Source organism: Sorex fumeus, unplaced genomic scaffold, assembly GCF_029834395.1.
Source record: "Sorex fumeus unplaced genomic scaffold, SorFum_2.1 ptg000029l, whole genome shotgun sequence".
Taxonomy (NCBI): Eukaryota; Metazoa; Chordata; class Mammalia; order Eulipotyphla; family Soricidae; genus Sorex; species Sorex fumeus.
Window position 1 is genome coordinate 789091 of NW_026606086.1, and position 21444 is coordinate 810534.

Here is a 21444-nt window from a genome sequence, read left to right on the forward strand (position 1 = left end):
TCCCCTGCACTGCCAGCTGGCCTTGCGAGGGCATGTTCCCCCCCCCCGCCCCACCCCGGCTCCTGGGAGCGGTCTCAGGGGGTCCTCGGGTTCCCCTGGCCATCACCGGGTCCTGCCCAGTGAGGGACCGACCAGCAGCCCCAGCAGGCCGGTGAGCGGCTCACGGCGCCCTCTGCTGGCCGCCGTGCGAACTGCACAGGTGCGGGGCCCTGCCTGGCGCGGGGGGTCCCGCCCACCGGCACCCAACAGCGCCTCGCTCAGGCCGTGTCCCCCTGTCCAGAGGTTCCCTGCCCGCCCCTCAGGGGCCGGCCCGTGGCTGTGGAGCCGCAGGAGGTGGCGCTGCCCGCGCAGCGGTCCCTGGGGGGCCTCCGGCCAGATGCCCAAGCTCCGTGGCTCCAGGTGAGTTGGCGGGGCCGGAGCAGGGCCCGCGACTCCAGGCGGGCGATCCCCTGCGCCCGTCTACCCGCGCGGGGCGGACCCCAGCCCCCCGCGCCCATCGAGGCGCACATCGAGGCCACGTGACCGTCTTTCCTGGGGGCCGCGGCGGGCGGCGGGAAGCGCAGGGCGCGCGAGTCATGGGCTCAGGGCGCGGACCCCCGGCGCGGGGGTCTCAGTCCTGAGGCATCTGTCCGCGGGGCTCTAGCGGCGGGGGCGGGGGCGGCAGGACTGGAAGGCGGCCTGGGATCCCGGTCCCTCGGGCGGGGCGGGCGGGGGCCCCTGGCGTGCGGCTTTGGGTCTGGGTCCAGCGGTGGCCTTGGGCTCAGGCTTTGGGCTCCTCATCTCCCTCGTGGGGGGGGGGGCACCCTGCACAGCGCGGTCTAGGAGATGGGGGTCGGAGGCGACCCGGGCGGCCTGCACTTGCCGGCAGGGGGCTGTCCCCGCTGCAGCGCCCCCGCCCCAGACTCACCACGCACTCCCTCGCCTGATAGGGGGCGCCCTCCACTCCAGGTGGGAAAACCCCCAGCCAACTGAGCCTCCTAGAGCCCGCTGGCCAAGGACTGCTGGTCACAGGCCCTGAGGGTCCTCATGGCCCCTGGGGCCTCGACTTCCCTTCCTGTACCAGAAATCAACCCAGAGAGAGGCCAGTGCACAACTGCCCTAGAACCCCCGCTCAACGGCTCCCAGGACTATTGCGGGGGGAGGGGCCCAGGCTTTGATGCTTACACAAGTTTAGTGAAATTTTACTGACTGTGAGGGAGAAAAAGTTTGCCTGTGTGTCTTTTAAATACCTAATCCCAGGAAGAAGTGCTACTTCTTGAATAAATTATTACCAAGAAATGACAACAATTAAAACAAACACAAAAGGACGTGTGGGGGGTAGCACAGGGTGGGGACGGACGTTCAGTCAAGACTGGGCAATGCCACAGCCTGGAAAGGACATGAGAGGGGACAGAAGTGTGGCTCGTGGGATGCATATTGGGAGAGAGACAGAGGTGCGTGTGAAGTGGGGGATCTCATTAAAGTCTGGGGTCCAGGACAGCAGTGGATGTTCGTGTCCTACTCAGTAGTTCCAATCTGTGTGCCTTGGGGATGGAGGGAATGTGCACCCCTGGGAGAAGCTGGGAGGGCCACTGGGTATTCCCTCCAACCCACCTTGCGGCACTGGGTCATGCATGTTTAGATCACATGCTCTGGGCCATAGCACCAGTGATGCGGGCAGGTGACACATTGAATGAGGCGTAACTTACAGCAACAAGCCGAGTCTCTCTGGTCCCCGGGTGAGTGGGTGAACGAAGAGCATGTTCCGAGTGTCAGATGCCTCCCAAAACTGACAGGAGGAATCGCAGACTGAGGCCCACGTTTGAAATGGCAGAATGTATGTCTGGTTAGTGAGACCCAAGATATCCGCACACACATTACAGAATTCTCATGGGTTTACGGCAAACGGGAATTCTCACAGAGATGAAAAGAGAAGTGTGTATTTCTCTCAGCGCCTGGCTCACACTTACACTCCAGATCATTAAATAGAAAGCAAAGAATCTGAGACTAACAGAGATCTCCTGAATTCAACACCCAAGGGCTGGAAATACACCGGAAAGGGTGGACTTCTGTGCAGTTAAGCTATTACATGAGCAACACCTCACTAGGGAATAGGATCTTGTGTAGGTGGAAATAAGAGCATTTTAGTGGAAAGGAAATCTCTGATGCGACCCTGTGGGTCAGGAATCTTGACTTTCCTATGGCATGGGTTTGGGGCTGGGCTGGGGTCTACGCTTCACAGACAGGAGAGCTGGGTTGGTCCCCAGCACTGCATGGTCTCTGGAGGCAGGAATGACTGAAGAGCACTGTGTCCCCAAAGCAAAACAAAACAAACTTATTTGGTAACTGATCCCACCATAAGATTATTTTAAGAGTTCCTTGCTCTAAATCTAACACATACTTAGAAAGTCTGATTTTAAATGTTTATTCAAAGTGAAGGGGTTTAAGGAAAATGAGCAGAGTCTCCTGCCCCCGCGCCTGGCTGTCCTCGCCGGGACCCTTTGGAGGGGAGCAGGTTGAGTTTCCCTCCCCACCCCGACCAGGGCTCTGGTAGCCGAAGACCTCTACAACCAGCCACCACCATGCTGAGACCACTCTCCACAGGCATGAAGGTACTGGCAGAGGAACAAAAGCATGCGTGTCCTGGGGCTGAGATCTCCAAGCCTGCTCAGATTGGGGCTGAGCATCCTCCACTCAGATCCTCCATATTCCAGTAGGCAGAGGTTACACCCACCAACTGGCCCCGTTGTGCCCTGTAATCCCATCAACGGCCAAGACCCAGACACTATAAAACCCAGCTCCCGGAAGCATCTTATTATCTCATTCTTTCTTTGGACAAACTTGCAGGCTACCGAATGTAACCTGCCCACACGGCAGAGTCTGGCAAACTCCCCGTGGCTTACCCAATATGCCAAATACCAGTAACAATGATGAGGCTCATTCTACTAACCCTGAAAGAGCCTTGAATATGGCACTTTTTAAAAAATTCTCAGGGCTAGGACAAAGGAGACATTACTGGGGCCTGTTCGAGGCAATCGACGAACAACAGGATGGTTGTGATCGTGATCGTGAGCAGATTCCAATTTTTTGGGGGGAGGAGGGGGTCATACTGAGAGATCTCAGGGGATCCTCCTGGTTGTGCACTCAGGAATTACTCCTGGCAGTGCTTGGGGGACCATATGGGATGCCAAGGATCGAACCCAAGTTGGCCGTGTGCAAGGCAAACGCTCTCCACGCTGGAATGTCGCTCCAGTCCCACATTCCCATTCTTTGGTCAGGACTATCCAACTAGCCTGAGCCATCAGCTCTGAGGCAGGAGGGGAGGGCAGATTCCTTGGCGTGTTCCTGACACAAGCCTGGAACATTGCACAATCACCTGGCAGCCTTTCCTCGAGTGGGCACGTGTGGCGACCCCTACATGGACACGGCCAAACAGACCCCGGCAGCTGCTCCTGCTGACCAGTCCTCATGGCTAATTCCTTTGGTCTCTTCTCAGCTCTGACTTCTACCGTGCAATCCACAAGTGGCTGGAGGACATCGGGCCTCTTTACCGATGCCTGAGTCACAAATACGTGGGCCCCTTTAAAGCCACATGCTTTAGATTTGGTGTCATGAGCAACAGCAGAGGGAGGAGAGCCGGAAGGGAGGTGTCCGGGGCCAGAAACCTTTCCCAAGGGATCACACTATCCAGATTCTTTCCTTACGACTTTCATAAGAAATAAATCTCAGTCATGATGCAAATGCCTTAAAGTGTTACTGGGCAGCCTTTCAAAACGCAAAAAACAAGGACCAAATATTAGAAACTAAAAAAAATTTGAAATTTATTATAACGTGGATAGAGTTTCTTTAGTCTTTCCATCAAAGACACACAGATAGAGCAAAGGAAGCAGGAGTGGGAGGAAAAAGAGAGGGTGAGGTGAGCATGGCAGCGCGTGAGCGCAGAGACAGCCAGACATCAGCACACACAGTGAGCTCAGGACCGCGGACGCTGCCTCCCGGACCCGCAGAGTTCCTGACCAAAGCCCGAGCCTGACATTCTGGTTCTGGTATCTGTCCTTGGACGTCAGGGAAGTGGGGTACGCCGAACAGGACCACCCCGCCCCCGTCTGCTCTGGGCTTTAGCAGTGGTCGGAGCAGGGCAGGACTGGCCTTGCCTTCCGCAGCTGGACCTGTTTTCTTTTATTTATTTATTTATTTATTTATTTATTAAATTTATTTATTTATTTTTATTGAATCACCATGAGAAACTTACAATCTTTCATGTTTGGGCTACAATCACACAATGATCAAACACCCATCCTTCCACCAGTGCACATTCCCCACCACCAATCTCCCAGGAATACCGCCCCACTTCTACACCCTCCCCCTGCCTCCATGGCAGACAATATTCCCCATACTCTCTCTCTACTTTTGGACATTATGGTTTGCAATACAGACACTGAGAGGTCATCATGTTTGGTCCATTATCTACTTTCATCACAAATCTCCCATCCCGACAGATCTGGACCTGTTTTCAACCTGTCTGAAAACCTAACTTGGAGACAAGCTCCCGAAAGAAACGCTGACTTTCACAAAGTGCAGAGACACACCTTTGGCACACATCGTGTGCAGCTAAGCTGGAGATAACTACAGTCTGGGGAAAACCCGCAGCAAACCCAGGGGCTGTGTGAGTGTAGGCGACGTCCTCTCTCAGAGGCAGCAGTTCTGCGCCTCCATGTGGGAGCCCAGGATGGAGAGAGCCTCCGCCATCAGGACTGCACGCCAACAAGGCCCTTGGGGGCAGGCAGCGGTTTCTGCATGAACCCAGGGAAACTGGACCTAAACCCTTCTAGGCTTTCAACCTGAGAGCAGAGCAAATTCCTTTTAGCACTTTATGTACCATCACACTCAGATCTACATCTGAATCCTTTACAATCTCTACCTGCCGATGAAGATCCTGAGATTAGCTACAATGGAGTTGTCTTCAGATTTCTGAATCAGACACAGCTTGCCATGATTAACGAGAAGAAACAGTTCAATATTTGTTTTAAAATTTTTTAATAGTTTTAAATTTTTTTACTCCCACAAAAAAAATAAAGTCATTATTTGTTCCTTAGATTCACTGAAAGTTTTTTTCCTCCTTCGGGGTGGATGGGTGCACACCTGGCCATGCTCAGGGTTTACCATGGCTCTGGGCTCAGGGTACCACATGGGGTGCCAGGGATTGAACCCAGTTCAGCTGTGTACAAGACAAGATAGTACCAGTTCTACGACTTCCCCAGCCCCTGAAAGAATGACTTTCCATGGATGGCTGCATAAACATTCCTGGGACATAGGGGGAGAAGGGGAACAGAGGTGATGAGACAGCAGAGGGAAATGGACAAGTGGTTAAATGGGCCATTTATTTTTTAAAATTTATTTATGTATTTACTTTTGCCGGGGGTCACGCCCGGCGATGCACAGGGTTACTCCTGGCTCTGCACTCAGGAATTACTCCTGGTGTTGCTCAGGAGACCATATGGGATGCTGGGAATCGAACCCGGGTCGGCCGCGTGCAAGGCCCTCCCCTGCTGTGCTACCGCTCCAGCACTAAGTTGCATGCCAAGACGAGTGTCTTAAAAAACAAAACCAAAATGAAACAAAAAACTGGTTCCCGTTCTGACGGATGGTTCCTCCTCAAGCCAGGGGCGCCAGCCTTGATTCTGGGGGGCTGTGCGTTGTGGGGAGCGCGGGGGAGGATGGGACTCTGGTGTCTGTGTACCCCCAACTTGGGAGTTGTCTCCTGCAAATAGCACCAGGGATGAACCGACCATTTGGGACCAGCTGTGGGGGGCTGGGAGGATGAGTAGATGGAAGGACCTGAGATGGGAGGCAACCGTGGACGCGCAGCAGACCCCGACAATCGCCACTCAAGAGTACAGAGGAGGGGGTCTCCCCGCAACCAGAACAGTTGGTGGGGGTGGGGCGGGGATGCGCTGTGTCACACGGAATTACAGCACAGTAGATTTCATGAGAAACGCATTTCCCTTCCTTGTGTCCTCCATCTTCTGCAGCCTGGCAGTGGGCTGGCCTTGCGGATACTCCTGGCTCCTTGCTGGGGGCTGGGTGGAGGGAGGGAACTCTGCCTCCTGCAAAACCTGTGCTCCCTGTGGCCCCAGACTTCAGAGCAAAGCTCAGATATGCTTAGGCCCATCTGCCTTTTTCTTTTCTTTTGTTTTGGGGCCACACCTGGTGATGTGAGGGGCTTCCTCCTGGCGGTGCGCTCAAGGATCACTCCTGGCGGGGGAGGGTCCACCTGGGATGCTGGGGATCAGGGATTGACCCTGGGTTGGCCTCAAACAAGGCAAGTTCCCTGCCCGCTGTGCTATCCTGCACTTCCGCTATTTGTCCTTTTCATTCTGACTTTCGTTTGCATTTCTGCAGGAAGTTCAAATTCTGGGCCTATCTGCCCCACCTCAGTTCAAGATTTTTTCCATCCTGTTGAAGTATGTCTTTTTCTCCTGATACTCTGGTTGAAGTTTTTGTTCTCCTTAGTCATAACAGTACATGCAGAAAACGAATCTGTAACAAGATAGTTCTTTTTTGTGGCACATTTGGCGGTGTTCGGGGCTTACCCCTGGCTCTGTGCTCAGAGAACACTCCTGGCGGTGCTCCGGGGACCATACAGAGTGCAGGAATTAAGCAGCACATGGGCTCCTTTGTTCAAGGTGGCCTTTATAGGGTTTCTCCAACCTGCCCCCACGTAGGGCTTCTTCCCAGGTAAAAGTCCGTTGCTAAGGAGGTTACCAGGGAGGTCCAAAAAGAGGAATTTCATGGGGAGGAGGCCTTTATCCTCAGGGTCTGCGGATGGTCTTATCGGGCCTTTGCTTTCTGTATCAACAAGGTGGCTCATTCCTAGAATTCTTCTTCCATGAAACTTTGTTTCATTGCAAAGTGCCTTTCCCCATCTACCTGCCTACATCACAACCATTATTGCCATACTGGTCCCTACTCTATCCTAAGCATCCCCTGTCCTTTACACGTGTGGTTTTTTCCAATCATTGACAAGGCCTCCTGGCCTCCATTTTTCTAGCCTTGGATATCAATCTCGTGTGTGTGTGTGTGTGTGTGTGTGTATTATGGGCTGGAGCCATAGCACAGCGGGTAGGGCGTTTGCCTTGCTCGCAGCCAACATGGCCGACCCGAGTTCGATTCCTCCGCCCCTCTCAGAGAGCCTGGCAAGCTACCGAGAGTATCTCGCCCGCAAGGCAAAGCCTGGCAAGCTACCCTTGACATATTCAATATGCCAAACACAGTAACAACAAGTCTCACGATGGAGACGTTACTGGACCCGCTCAAGCAAATCAATGAACAACGGGAGGACTGAGACCATATATATCATATTCCACAAAATGGGTGCTTACTTATATTTGTGAAGGGACTTGGGAATCATATCCAGCAGTGCTGAGGCTCCTCTGGGCTCTGCTCAGGCATCACTCCTGGAGGGGATACTGGGGACCCTATGAAATGCCAGGGAAAAGAATCTGGGTTTGCTGCTTGCTAGGCATCAGCCTTGCCCCAGGGCTCTCTCTCCAATCTCCAGTTTACTTACTTACAACGTAGTATTACAGAATACTCACAGTACGATGTAATAATATTTGGATATCCTGCAAAGTAACCATGATTCATGTATAGACCGTTTGAATTCCCTACCATAGATTCTAAGGTCAAGGACTGCTATTGGGTATTATGAAGGCTGAAAGTAACAGTCCTACTCAAGTTCTTTTTCCAGAAATCTCAACGTGAGGACATGTGCTTCAAACGTACAGGAGTTGGAGCTTATAAGCATATTTGGTTCTGTTCATTTTGGGTTAATAATATAGCAATGTCCAGTTCTTTCCCAGACTTTATGGATTGATGGTGTTTGTACTGCTTGGTGTCCCTTCATTTTTGTCTTGTGAAGAATCACTGAAAGCATTCATTTTAAGGTACATTGACTAGGAAGCTTTGCAATAATGCAAGAAAGGTTTTGTTTGTTTTGTGGTTTTTTTTTTTTTTTTGCTTTTAAACCTCACCCAGTGGTTTTCTTTTCATTTTTTATAATTTTATTGATTGAATCACCATGAGAGCAATTACAAAACTTTCGCGTTTAAGTCTTGGTCATAAAATGAAACACCCGTACTTTCATCAGGGCCCATTCTCCACCACCAAAAATCCCAGTATAGACCCATCCCACACCCTCCCCCTACCTGTAGAGGAGATAATTTCCATATTACTCTCTCTGCTTTGATTATATTCAATATTTTGACACCGGACCCACCATTATTATTTGGTGCTCAGATCTGCTGTAAAGGCAACAGTAGACAATTTGTTTTCTACTCCTGGTTATGAATAACATATGACATCGCGTGGCTGCAGTAGTGGCTGCACGATTTTGAAATTCCACAATTTCAACCATTACATCTGGAGGAATTTCTTGCCAAAAGCTGCTGGGTTCCAAGATGAAATCAGCAGCCAGAGAGGCCATTTGTGGGTGACGACTTGGGGTCTCGTTGGGGAGGAAAGGGCCAGCTCCACCCACATCCCGTGAGGCCCTACGTGTCTCGTCACTGTGAGCCCAAACCTGACTGTCCAGTGGCCTCTGGAGGATGGCGGCCAGTGGGCTGCCAGGGGGAACGGGCCAAGGCACGAAATCTATTCCCACCTGGGGTGGCCCAGTGCCTGTAACTTACTTCAGGGACTGGACACATTTCTGCCAAAAGCTGTTGGGTTTCGAGATTTGTTTCTGAGTCTCTGGGATCATGGCCGTTAAGCAGTTCAATCAGAAACTAGAGAGGCCATGCCTCCAATTATATAGCTGGACTGAAGGTGGTTTGTGTGTGTGTCTCCCACATACCTAACTTTTGCCTGTTTAATTTCTTGGTAAACTCTGCCCCACGTTTTCGGGGTCTGGCCCAAGGCACAGCAGCAATTTGGGGGTACCTGGAAGTCTGAAGGCGCCATCAGACTGCTGATGCACTCACCTCACAGGTACAGAGAGACCTGCTGGTGGCACCATACCCCCAACCCAGTGCTTCTTACGGTTTACTCCTGCCTCTGCACTTAGCGATTGCTCCTGCCGGGGCACAGATGACTGGATGGGATTCCTGCGATTGAACCCAGATCAGCCACATGCAAGATAAGAAACCTACTCACTGTACTACCTCTTTAGCCCAAGATAAACACTTTTAAGAAAATGGCATACAGGCACAGAGCAATAGTTCAGCTGGTAGGGCATGTGCTTTGGCCAATCTGGCTTCAATCCCTGACGTTCCGTATAGTCTGCCCAAGCACTGTCAGGAGTGATTCCTGAGTGCAGAGCCATGAATAAGCCCTAAGACATCACCAGGTGTGGCACAAACATAAAGAAACAAAAAGAAATTGGTGTATCAGAATTCCATTGTAGAAACTCTTTGGCTTATTTGACTCTATAGTTCTTGATTGCTAGCCAAAAATCTTTTATAAATAAACCGGAGAATAATCAGTTATCACTGGCAAAAAGGAAATAATTTTATTCAAGTAGATAAAGAACATTGTTTGCTCTAATTTTAGTACTGCTTTACATAGTTTGTGAAACAATTTCAATCGTGTTTATTACTCAAAATGTCAATGGATTACGATCTTTCACTGGTGAGACACTTGATAATCTCCAGAGGAAAATACATCAAAAGCATATATACAATTATAGAAGTTCTTATAATCCATGTAGCCCTGATGGTACATTATTTATCACGTTTTACAGAACTAGAAAACATTCAAATGAACATAAAGAGATTCAGACTGGATGATAAACTTCTGATGGTTCAGGTCCTTCATTTAATTTTTTCTGATAAGAAAATCCAAAATTATTAATGTTGAATTTCTCATCATACATTCATCTAAAACCACAGTGGAAAAAAATAAACTTTGTAAAGACAGTAAATTGGTTATTGTAGGTGTTTCACAAGTAGCTTGCTATCTAATCCAGGAACTGCTGGAGATTTCTGCAGAGTGCAGAGAATGAGGTGGCCGGGCCAAAGTTTTTGTTGTCGTAATTGTTGAGGTCGTCCCCGTTCCCTTTGAGAGCCGCCTCGGACATCATCTCCACTTTCATGTTGAGGTCCTGATTCTTTCTTTGGAGGTCCACAATCACGGAATTCAGGAAATCAATCTGTGTTCAAGGAGAGCGTGAGACGGTGAGCCATCTGCGGGAGCCATGGGAGCCCGCCACAGAGGAGGCTGGGCCCCGCTTCCAGTCCCCGCCCCAGGGTTGGAGGCAGCCAGAGCTCCCCTTTCCCTTCCTGAGCGCAAGCTCCCGGGTGCCCAGGGAAGACCCCAGGAGGAGATGCTGGTACCCCTCGGTTCTTCTCAGAGCAGGGAGTCAAGAGGGGTCTTCCCTCTCCTACAAAGACAAACTCACTTCTTTCAAATGAATGGGGCGGGGGGAAATCCCACTTTACAAAAGCAAGCATGACTGTAGGCACAAACATTCATGTTTCACTTGAAAACTGGCAGGCGCGTTGGGTCTCAGTGATAGCACAGCGGGAAAGGTGCTTGCCTCGCACGCAGCCAACCCAGGTTTGATCCCTGGCATCCTATAGGGGCCACCGGAGAGCAGCCAGGAGTGATTCCTGAGTGCAGAGCCAGGAGGAAGCCTGGAGTATCGCCAGGTGTGGCCCCCAAAGAAAGTGTAAATAAAACCAGAAAAACAGACTGATTCTTTTTCTCCCTCAGGGCAAGTTCTGATGGCCAGTCTCTGAGAGTGCCCAGGCCATCCCACACTAGAGCCAAGAAACGCAGATCTCTCTTCCTCCATCTGAAAACAAAACAAAACAAAACAAAACATGGAAATGTTCAGTTCCCAACAAACCCATACAGGGTCCACCTGCACAGCCCACATGCAAAGTTCACTTCAGCCCACAAGTGCCCTCCAGGGCCACCGGCTGTTAAGTACAGAAGTGCAGGAAGTGAGGGTGTGCGGGAACTCCTCAGGGCACTGGGACCCATATGGTCCCCTTCCTTGGAGAGGATTCAAACGATAAAGCGCTGCAGACCCGGGTGGGATGGAAGGGGTGTTGGGGAAGGAGAGACATCAAGGAGGCCCCAAGGCAGACTCCTGCTGCAGGCCAGACCCGAGCCTGGTGATGGTAGGTGCAGGCACCGGACTGCAGCCAGGTGTGCAAACCCCGGAGGACCCCACCCAGCTGTCTCCCTTGACAGGAGCAAGAAGCAGGAAGGCAGCCCAGAGGACCAGACTCCCCCAGCTCTGGGCCTAGAGCATGCGCAAAGAGGCTGGAAAAGCCACATGCTGGTGGGCGTTTCCGTTTGCGACTGAACCTTCCTGGCAGGGAAGAAGCCCTCCTAAGTGGTGTTCGAATCTGGCAAAGTAAAGATTTGCCAATTTGATGGGAGCCCGAAGCCCAGGTTCTGGGAGAGCAGCAAGAGGAAGGGCATTGGAGGGCTCTGGCAAGGACGTGACCCCTTGACTGAAGGGATGTGTCCTTGTTCATGGGGCCTCTCACTCCTTAAGCATCACCTCTTGTGCTGGGAGCGTATGGGGGTGGGGTTCCGGCAGCATGTGCGCGGCCCCTGGTTCTCACGGGCGCCAGGGGAGCACAGCCCCTTCTTCCTCAGCTTCCCTCTTTTTGGTTTCTGTTATTTTAATGAATCAATTAATTTGGGGAGGGGGTTTTTGGGTCACAATCCAGCGTTGCTCAGGAGTGACTCCAGGCTCTGCACCCAGGAAGTACTCCTGGCGGTGCTTCGGGGACCATATGGGATGCCGGGGATGGAACCTGGGTTGGCCATGTGCAAGGCCAACACCCTAACTGCTATGCTATTGCTCCGGCATCATTCTCGGATATTTTAAATGGTAGATATTCCCCGACTCTTTTGAAGCATACACGCATATATACATATATACATGTCTGTGTATGTATACATGCTTATCTAGAACCTTTGTGGGTAGTCAGTTTGGTTTGTTTGGGGGCCACACCCGGTGGGGTAGGGACTAAACCCTAGCTCTGTGCTCAGGGATCACTCCTGGCTAGGGTGGAACAGCTCAGGCTGTCAGCAGTCACTCGAGCCCGGGAAAGTGGGGCTGTGAGTTCAGAGGGCACTGGCTCACCTACAACTGCACTCAGGAATTACTCCTGGCGGTGCTCAGGGGACCATATGGGATGCCGGGGATTGAACCTGGGAATTCGGTGTGTAAGTCAAACGTCCTCCCCGCTGTGCTATCACTATGGCCCAGGATATGGTTTCTCTCAGGGCTGAGGCCGGGCCTACACAGCCCTGGTCACTACCATCACCCACCTTACTCTGCATCATCGCATTGGTGTTCCTGGCGTCCTCCAGGGAGGCCAGGGCCTGCAGGGACGCCTCCCGCTCGGCCAGCAGCTCGGTCTGCTGCGCCTCCAGCAGCGCCTGGTCTTTCAGCAGCCAGTGCAGCTGCCGCTGGAGCTTCGTGGCCTTCTGGCCCAGCAGCTCCTTCTCAGAGCCAAGGCTGTTCAGCTGCTCACGCAGGGCCGACTCCACGCGGGCGGCCTCCTCCTTCTCAGCCGTGAGCTCCTCGATCTCTTGCACCAGCGACTTCTGATCCCGACCCAGCTCCTCGTAGGAGCACTGCAGCTTCTGGATGATGTTGTCCTTGTCCTTGGCCAGGGATAGGTTGTCCAGAACCAGCTTCTTGACATGCTCCTCCAGCTGGCCCCTCTCCTCCAGGCCCTTCTTACACTCGGCCACCAGGCTGCTCTTGCTCATCTGCAGCTCCTCCACCAGGGCCTGCAGCCCCAGCTTGGCGACCTGCAGTGCGTCCTTCTCCGCGCCCACCCTCTGGAGCTCCTCCTGCACCGCCCTGCCCTCTTCCAGCACTTTCTCTTTCTGCGCCTCGAGGGCTTCTCGGCGGAGCCGCTCCTGCTGGCAGAGCTTCTCCGCGGCCCACCTGGCCTCGATGACCTTCTCCTTATCCAAGCGAATCGCTTGGTTCAACAGCCAGAGCTTCCTCTGCTCTTCCCGCAGCGAAGAGTTTTTGGCCTCCGCTTCTCTGAGTTTCAATTGAAACCACCCTCTCTCGGACTTCAGAGAGAGCTTCTCCTTCGCCAGCAATTCATTCTCTGACCTCAGGGCCCTGCGATCCTCTGACATCAGCTCCATCTCTTCTTTGGCCGAGCTTAATAAGCAAGTTAAGGACTGCAGAAACAAAAAGCGGGGAAGAATGGAAACAAGAATGAGATCAAGCAGGCACACGCAAGCCAAGCACTTCATGTGGCCTAAATACCAGAAATGAAAATGGCAGAGTAGTCTTACCTGCACACGCGTGTATACGCGCACGCGCACACACTCACACACACACGCACACACAGACTCAGGATGGAGAGGCTCAAACACAGTTAGCTTCTTAGCGTCAACATTACTACCTGCCTATTTTGTGGATGGGGGCCCCACACCTGCTGGTTTTCGGGTCTCGCTCAGGGTTCTGTGCTCAGGGATCACTGCTGGCAGGGCCGGAGGACCATACGGGATGCTGGGGATCAACCCCGGGTTGGCCGAGTACAAGGCAGCACCCTACCCATTCTACTATCAGCCGATTTGATTTTTGAAATGCCGTCTGAAATGATTCCTGACAGCTCCCCGGAAGGTGTAAGTACAGTTGGATCTTGACATTGGGGCATAAGATTTTTCCCCCCACTTCAATTCTTCTATTATAAAATGCATCACTCTGTCCTAGAAGGGATGCATTCAAAAACTAGTTTTCAATACAATTCAAAGAACTACAAAAAGTATTTTGTTTTGGAACTTTGTGCAGGAGGGGAAGGGAAAAGCAACCACTGCTTGTCAAACGATTTTCACAGGGACAAACAGAGGCAGGAAATGGACTTAGTCCCAAAAGTTATACACTTTATAGAAAATCCAGACGAATCCACCAATCTTTGGAGACTGAAGTCAACAGTTTTTTCTTGCCAAACACAGTAACAAGTCTCAAAATGGAGACATTAGTGGGCCCGCTCGAGCAAATCGATGAACAATGGGAGGGCAGTGTTTGCAGTCATTTGGGAGGGGCCCAGGGGCTCCAGGAGGACTGGCCGCACACGGGTCAGGGTCTCCCTCACCTGCTCTCCCTGCGCGGCAGCAACGGGTTGTGCGTTTTCAGTTCTGAGTCTCAATGCACACCACAGTTGAACCGCCATGTACTTTCCAGAACTTTCTGCAGCAAGGGCTATCTTCTCTGTCCAGCTCAGCAACCATGAGCCGCAGCAGGCTACTGGCATGTGCTGGGAAGCTGACCGCTGACGGCCATGTTACCGGAATGGGACTGACCTGAGCATGCACACGAGGCTGCTGGCCACAGAACTGGGCCAGCAGGTGGTCCAGAGAGGAGACGTAGCCCTGGCTGCGGTGCGTGGTAGAAAGAGGCCGGGCACCAACACACACACAGGCCACGGCCACCACTCAGCAGCCCTGGTTTCCTTTGATGTAACCCCGCTTCCGTTTTCTTTCCATTGGCTTATAGATATGTATACACACATATACATACAAGCACATATATGTATACGCATACACATTAATATATAAACTATACATGATATAAAGCATGTAAAACTAAAAATGTATCCAAATACGTACATATGTATTCAAATGCACTTGTTGTATGTATATAAAGATGGACACATTGGTACATGTTATGTATGTACACACATATATGTGTGTGTACATTCTTTTCCTTTTTGTTTTGGGGTTCACACCCGGAAGAGGTCACGGCTTCCTCCTGGGTGCTTGGGGGACCATGGGGGATGCTGGGGATCCCCGGTGGGTCACGTGCACAGCAAGTGCCCTCTTGCTGCACTAGTTCCAGCCGCTCTATTTCTCTCCACTGAGACTCAAACCTTAACATTTCTCTGATACACACTAAAAAATGCCTTTGAGCAATCAAGTGAAAACACGAAGGCCTGAACTTACTGAACAAGCTCAAAACAAAACGGAAAACGCAAGCTGGGGTCCCTGGGCTTCCGCATGCTCTGCCGGGCGCCCCGGGAGCAACCCCCTTCCTGCTCTCACAGCCGCTGCCAGGTGGGGGAAGTGTCTGCGGCTGCAGGCCAAGGCCCCCCAACAGAGCCTGACCCCGAGACGGCCGCCATCAGCCGCGGCGCTGCCCTGCGCCCACCCACCTTGGCCTTGTCGGCTTGTGTCTTCAGCTCGGCCACCTCCCGCAGCAGTCTCCCGTTCTCCGCCTGCACCGCCTGCAGCTTCTCCTTCGCCTGCAGCAGCAGCTGCTGAAGGGCCTGCGGCGCCTCCTCGTGCTGCCCCTGGATCTCCACGCTGGCCTTGGCGTGCTCGGCCTGTAGAGCCTGGCACTGGCTGCGGCTCACGTCCACGTTCTCCTCCTGTGGGGAGTCGGGGGCCACCGTCAGCCGCCGGCCCCCTGCCCGCTCCCAGCACACACGCACACACACGAACACACACACACAACACAAACACACAAACATACACACACGCACACACACGGCCCCTCTGCTCTGCTCACCAGCATGCACACACAAACACACATGCACACACACGCGCGCACACACGGCCCCTCAGCTCGGCCGCTTTCGTTCAAGTTCTCCTGAAGACTACGAAGCGCTAGCCCCTTCCCCTGCAGCTCTTCGGCCAGGCTATCGGCCTACCAGAGTCACAAGGATGGAGTGAATGGACCAAGGAGACAAACAGGAACGGGAAGGGGAAAACAAAACAGAAAACACGTATGAGAAGCCCATGACCCAACACAACCCCGAAGAACAGAGGCGTGAGGTGAGCGTGATTGCCTGAAGCTCACGAAGCCAAGGCCTTGGCGCCGGCAGTTCTGGTGATGACTGTCTAGTGGTTATTGAAAACGGCCCAAACAGAGGCATTTTCTAGACCTAACTTTGGCGTGACCAGAAAATAAGAAAGCCTATGAGAAAGACTGACTTTCCAGGGCCGGGGAGACGGCACAAAGGGCTGGAGTACACACCAGGCCCGAGTTGGAACTGCAGCACCACTGGGCGAGACTGAGATCGGTCCCCAAGCTGAAAAGCCCCACTACTGCTGGGCGGGAGGACCCCAGAGCCCAGAGCATGGCTTGGCGAGGAAGAAGGAAGTAAGCAAGGGAGGAGGGAAGCTAAGCATAAGAAGGAGGGAGGGAGGAAACAGGGAAGAAAGGGAAAGGGAGGGGAGGGAGGGAATAAAAGGTTATCTTTTTTTTTCCTTTTGGCTTTTTCGGTCACCCTAAATGCTCAGGAATTTCTCCTTGGCAGTAACCCGGCCAGCTCACCGAGAGTATCTCGCCTGCACAGCAAGCCTGCCAAGCTCCCCGTGATGTATTCCATATGACAAACACAGTAACAAGTGTCACAATGGAGACGTTACTGGGTCCGCTCGAGCTAATCGATAAACAACGGGAGGGTAGAGACAATGACAGTGACCCTATGGGATGATGGAGATCGAACCCACGTGGGCCGCGTGCAAGGCAAATGCCCTTCCCACTGTACTATCACTCCGGCCCCCAAGATTTACTTTCTTGTAGTTTCTTTTCTGTGACTTTAAAAGTTTGAGGGGTTTCAATATGAAATTTAAAATGAGGAACCTCTAATCCCCTAGACAGCAGTCACCCGAACTTGATGTTTGTTACATCTTGATGCGAACAAGTGGGTCAGCTATCCCCTGCTCTGTCCTAGGAATTGATTCCATTTGTTTCAGCCGGTGTTTCTGGAATGCCAGCCAAGGAGTCCTGAGTCCTGAAGGGAACTCCCAGGGATCTCGGGGCCCTTCTGTTATGTCTGTCAGTCCTGTCTACAAAACCCACAGCCCTTCCATCTTGGCCAACAGAGAAGTTTCTCCAACAAAGTGCGCAGCGCGGGGGGGAGCGGGGGGGGGGGGGTGAGGGCACATCCCTGCCACCACAATCCTATAGGAGGAAAAGGGCATCTCTCGGGGCTCCTTGGTGAGAACTGCAGCTTCCTCGGCTTGGCCCAGATCTCACTGTCTCGTCCTTCCCCAGGGTCAGGGCTACCATGAGAGTCCATGCCTGTGGCCAGCAGGGGGCCATGCTGGAAGGCGGACTTGGCCCAAGCACCTGTTAGAGGCTGAAAGGGATGAAATCTCAGCAGGGCTGCGCGGGGGCTTGTGCTGCAGGGAGGGAGGGGCTGGCAATGAGAAATACCAAGATGGGCCACGTCACCAGCCTTGAGGGAGCTCAGAGGCTCAGAGGCATCGAGCACCAGCTGGGAACTGAGGCGCCTCGGGGAGAGGAGGGCAAAGCCCGTCACACGAGCAGGTGGTCAGCAAGGTCAGGGAAAGACCTTCGCGGCCTGACTCGAGCCCAAGTGTCTGGGCGAACTCGGTGAGTATGCAGCGAGCCCAAGAGGTGGGGGGCAGAGGTTTGCTCTGGGGGCTCCTATCTTGTTTTCTCACTGGCCTCGTGAAGAATTCTCTGTTTCAGAAAGACCCCAGACGGGCCCGATTAGCCGGGGCCAAGGCTAGCACGGCATTCAGGTGCTGGGGACCAATGACAACCCCCGAATCATGCCGACTCCTCAGTCCCCTCAGAGGGAACCGCACGGGACGTGACCGGGAGACCTGTCAGCACCAAGCCGGAACACGGCGGCGAGCAGACTGACACACAGCATGCAGGGAGCGAGCGTGGAAGTGGGCGAGGGCGCCCGAGTACCAACCTGCAGCTCTCGGCCCGCTTTGCATTCTCTAACTCCTGAGTCTGCCGCTCAGCCACCTGGAGCTGCTGCCTGAGCTTCTCCATTCCCAATTGACCTTCGGAACTGGCCTTCCAGAGCCCATCGAGCTGCAAGAGCTTCTGCTGGGTGGCCTCCAGCTGTGCCGTGGCATTGGCCAGGGCCTGGGCTTGCTGACTACACACGGCCCGCAACCCGTCCAGGTGCTTTACCTTCGTCTCCGCCTCCTGCAGCTTGTTCAGGGCGTCCTCCATCTCCACCAGGTGCTGGTCCTCGATCTGCTCGAGCTTGGCCTGTGCGGCCTCCAGGCTGTTCTTCTGCTCCTGGGCCGTCCTGAACAGCCGCGACCTGAGCGTCTGCAGCTCGGAGGCGTGCGCTGCACGATCAGCCGCCTGCTGGGCCTTCAGGCTCTCCACCTCCTGCTGGTACTCGAACTGTAGCCTCTCGATCTGCATCTTGAGCTCGGCCAGCTCAGCCGCCTCGGCACCCACGCCCTGGCTCACGGATGCCTTCGGCTCGCCCATGGCCTGTTGGTGCGGGGCGATGGCCGTCTCCAGCTTGGACTTCCTCAGGGCGATCACGTCCGCGTTCTCCTTGTTGGCATGGTCCAGCTTGGTCCTCAGGCACTCGTTCTCCTTGGCGAGCTTCTCGGAGGCCGCCTGCAGGGACTTCACCTCCTTCTGGTGGGAAAACAAAATTTCCATGAACTTAAAACAGGAAGGAAAAGAAGCAGAAATAGAAACTTTTCTTTTCCAAACTGACTCTTTGCTTCTTCTTGTTTTAAGGAAAAGCTTCCCAAAAACGGGGTTCTAAAGGATTTGATTTGTGCTGCTCGACTGAAAATCAAAGCTGAGGCAAAGGCATAGACCCGACTGTCAGAACGAGAGAAAAACGCTCATCAAGAGCAGCCTCCAGCCCCAAGGAGCAGAGATGTGTCAGCCGGGCCCTGCCAGGTGCATGACCCCAGGTATCCCTGTCTGATTCGGAGTCTCCAGCAGAAGTGGTCCCGGCGGGATCGGCCAGGCCGCCCCGCATCCTTGCCTGCACCCTGCAAGCCTCCGGGACCTGCCCGGGCTTTACCTCCAGGTCGCCTTTGGTGATGGACTCCTCCTCGACTCGGAACTGGAGGTCTTCCACTTTCCTGTGGGGGAGAGGGAGACGTTGTGAGGGGCGTCACTGCTGCCCCCCATGAGGGCCACCATCTTGTAGATGCGCCTGACCCAGCCCCCGGCTCCACACACAGGAGGGCTGAGAGAGTCGGGGAGGGCCAGAGCGAGAGTATAGCAGGCAGGGCGTTTGTCTTGCACGTGGCCGACCCAGGTTCAATTCCCAGCATACCACTATGGACCCTGGAGCAATGCCTGGAGTAATTCCTGAGTGCCGAGGCAGGAGTAACCCCTGAGCATCGCTGGGTTGACCCAAAAAGAAAAAAAAGAAAGTCAGCGAGTCCCCTCACCTTCGAGCACTGGGTGGTACCCGCAGGCTACAGGAGGAAGCTAGGCCGAGCCAACGCCAGGTGCAGTGTCATATCAACCCTTTCTGCCTCGCAGCTAACAGAGGTGGTTAAAAACTGACCCGCGGCGCCTGCCAGTCCCTCCCAGCCAGCGCCTGTCCCCACATCAGGACAACATCTGAGCCCCTGGGGGAGAAGCAGCCAACGACTCGGGGGCGGGGGGGAGGGGCTCCCAGTGACTGTCGAGTCGGCATGTGGAGCTGAGGGGCTGAGCCAGGCACTGGCAGTGCCCCTGGGCACCACACTGCAGGGAGCCCATCTGAAAAGGCGATCTCGGCCAGCACCCCGTGTCCATCTGTCTGCAGCCAGGCCTCAGCCCCGTGTCCGTCTGTCTGCAGCCTGGCCTGAGCCCCATGTCTGTCTGTCTGCACCCCGGCCTGAGCACCACGTCCGTCTGTCTGCAGCCTAGCCTGAGCCCTGTCTGTCTGCTGTCGTGCCCCATGAGTACTGTGGGTTTCCTCCCGCCTGGGACTTAACCACAGGGACTCCCACAGGGCCCCACTGGGTTAGGACAGTTCCTTGCCACCCAGCACAGGCCTCCTGAATACCAGGCCAGGTGGACACAGCAGGGAGGGCCGGGGGTGGCTTGGCTCCACTGAGCTCCACCCCCAGCCCTCCCGGTGAGGCCGCGCTCAGGACTGGGCACCCGTTGGTTTCTGGTTCTCACAGCCCTGGAAGGCCAGGAGTGCCCCACCCGAGGGAGCCCCCAGCTCCGGGCAAGGCCTCACCTCTTCTCCTCCTCCAGCTGGTTCAGCAGCTCCACCTTCTCCCAGTCGGTCGCTTCCAGCATGGCCCGCAGCTCGTCGTTCTTGGCCTCCAGCTCCAGGACGTGCTGTAGAGGCAACGGCGCGTGAGTGGCCTCGCCCGCCCCCAACAGCCCTCTGTGGGCTGGCATCGCCACCTGTCACCACGGCAAGCTGAATGCATCTCCCACCTAAGCTACGGCATTTCTGGAAGGCCAGAGGGGAACCACACCACGCAAGCACCGGCGCGGACAACTCGGCACTCCCTAAACCCCAAGAGGTCGAGCAGAAGGCGCATGCGATCAAACCACGCACCGGATGCCACCGCAACGACGGCAGACGGGGACCCACGGCCTCTGCCTGCACCGCCTGCACCAAGCTCGCGCCCAGCCTCTACCGCAGGCGTCTCTCGGCCCCGGCACTGCCGTCTGCACAGACGTCACCTGGTCGTGCCCGTTCCGGCCAGGGCCAGCTCCTGCTCTATCTCCCCCATGTGGCTCGTGGCCTTGGCCACCTCCGCCCGCTCTAGGTCCCGCTCGGCCAGCAGCTTCTCAATGTGCTGCTGCTTCTCCTTCAGCGCCTCCTGGAGGGCGGTGGTGCCAGAGATCTTGTGCGCGTAGCAGGAGGAGGTTTCCGGCAACTGCAAAGGAAAAAGAGACGTGAAGGGGATGGGGCCGGCCGACACGGGCATGCTCGCAGTGATCCTCGGCAAAGCACATGGAGCAGTGCTGCATCCTTGCATATGGGCCAGCGACTCTCAGCAGAAACGTCATGAAACCTTCCCGAAGATCCTTGGACGGGACCTGGGCTCCACTGACCTCGGGCCTCGTGGGAATCCAGAGACTCTTCTGCAGAGCTGGAGGCAGCCCCCTCCACAGCCCGCTCTGGCCTGAGCTTCCTTAAGGATGAGGCCTTGGCTTGAGCTTGAGGCCAGCTCCAGCATCTTCAGCCTTGCAGGTCCGTCAGGGTCTCCCTGGGCAGCCTGTCCCTTCTCTCTTCCCCTTCCTTCCAGCTCACCTCGCTCTCCCGGGCACCCGCCCCATGCCTGAATAGCAGTAACCAGAGACTCTTGTCTCTGGGAATGTCCCCGTGCCCCCGGGGGTCACTGGGTGTGACCTTATAAAAGACCCCTGTGCCATCTGCCTTCGAAAATGGGAGATGAGAGGCTAAATGATAAAGTTGCGGGAAAGGCGCTGGCCTTGCACGCCGCTGACCCGAGCTGGATAACAGGTACCCACCCCATAGGGTCCCGAGCCCACCAGGAGTGACTCCTGAGTGCAGAGTCCAGAGTAAGTCCTGAGTATTGCTGGGGCATGGCCAAAGTCCAGGGGGAAAAAAAGGAAAAAGTGGTGGGTTCGAATGTGTGAGGGCTCACGCCCAGCAAGCAGGACAGTAAGGGCAGCTCAGGGAAAGACCAAGCACAAAGGGAAGGAGAGAAGAGGCAAAGACAGTGAGGAGGGGAGGGGAGTGGGCTGAAGGGCTGCGGGGACCGGGGGTCCTGTCCGTTCTATCCTGGGCTCGTGGTCGC

At 54.5% G+C, this 21444-nt stretch overlaps 1 protein-coding gene across 1 annotated transcript in view; it reads right to left on the bottom strand.

Annotated features, from left to right (window-relative positions):
- Positions 1–257: 257 nt before the first annotated feature.
- The window catches only part of LOC130024567 (CAP-Gly domain-containing linker protein 1-like), a 94500-nt gene continuing 73313 nt past the window's right edge, over positions 258–21444 (bottom strand). Inside the window, 2 exon segments of the mRNA XM_056115282.1 lie at positions 258–580; positions 10015–10126. Of these exon segments, the coding sequence (XP_055971257.1) occupies positions 258–580; positions 10015–10126 (435 nt within the window).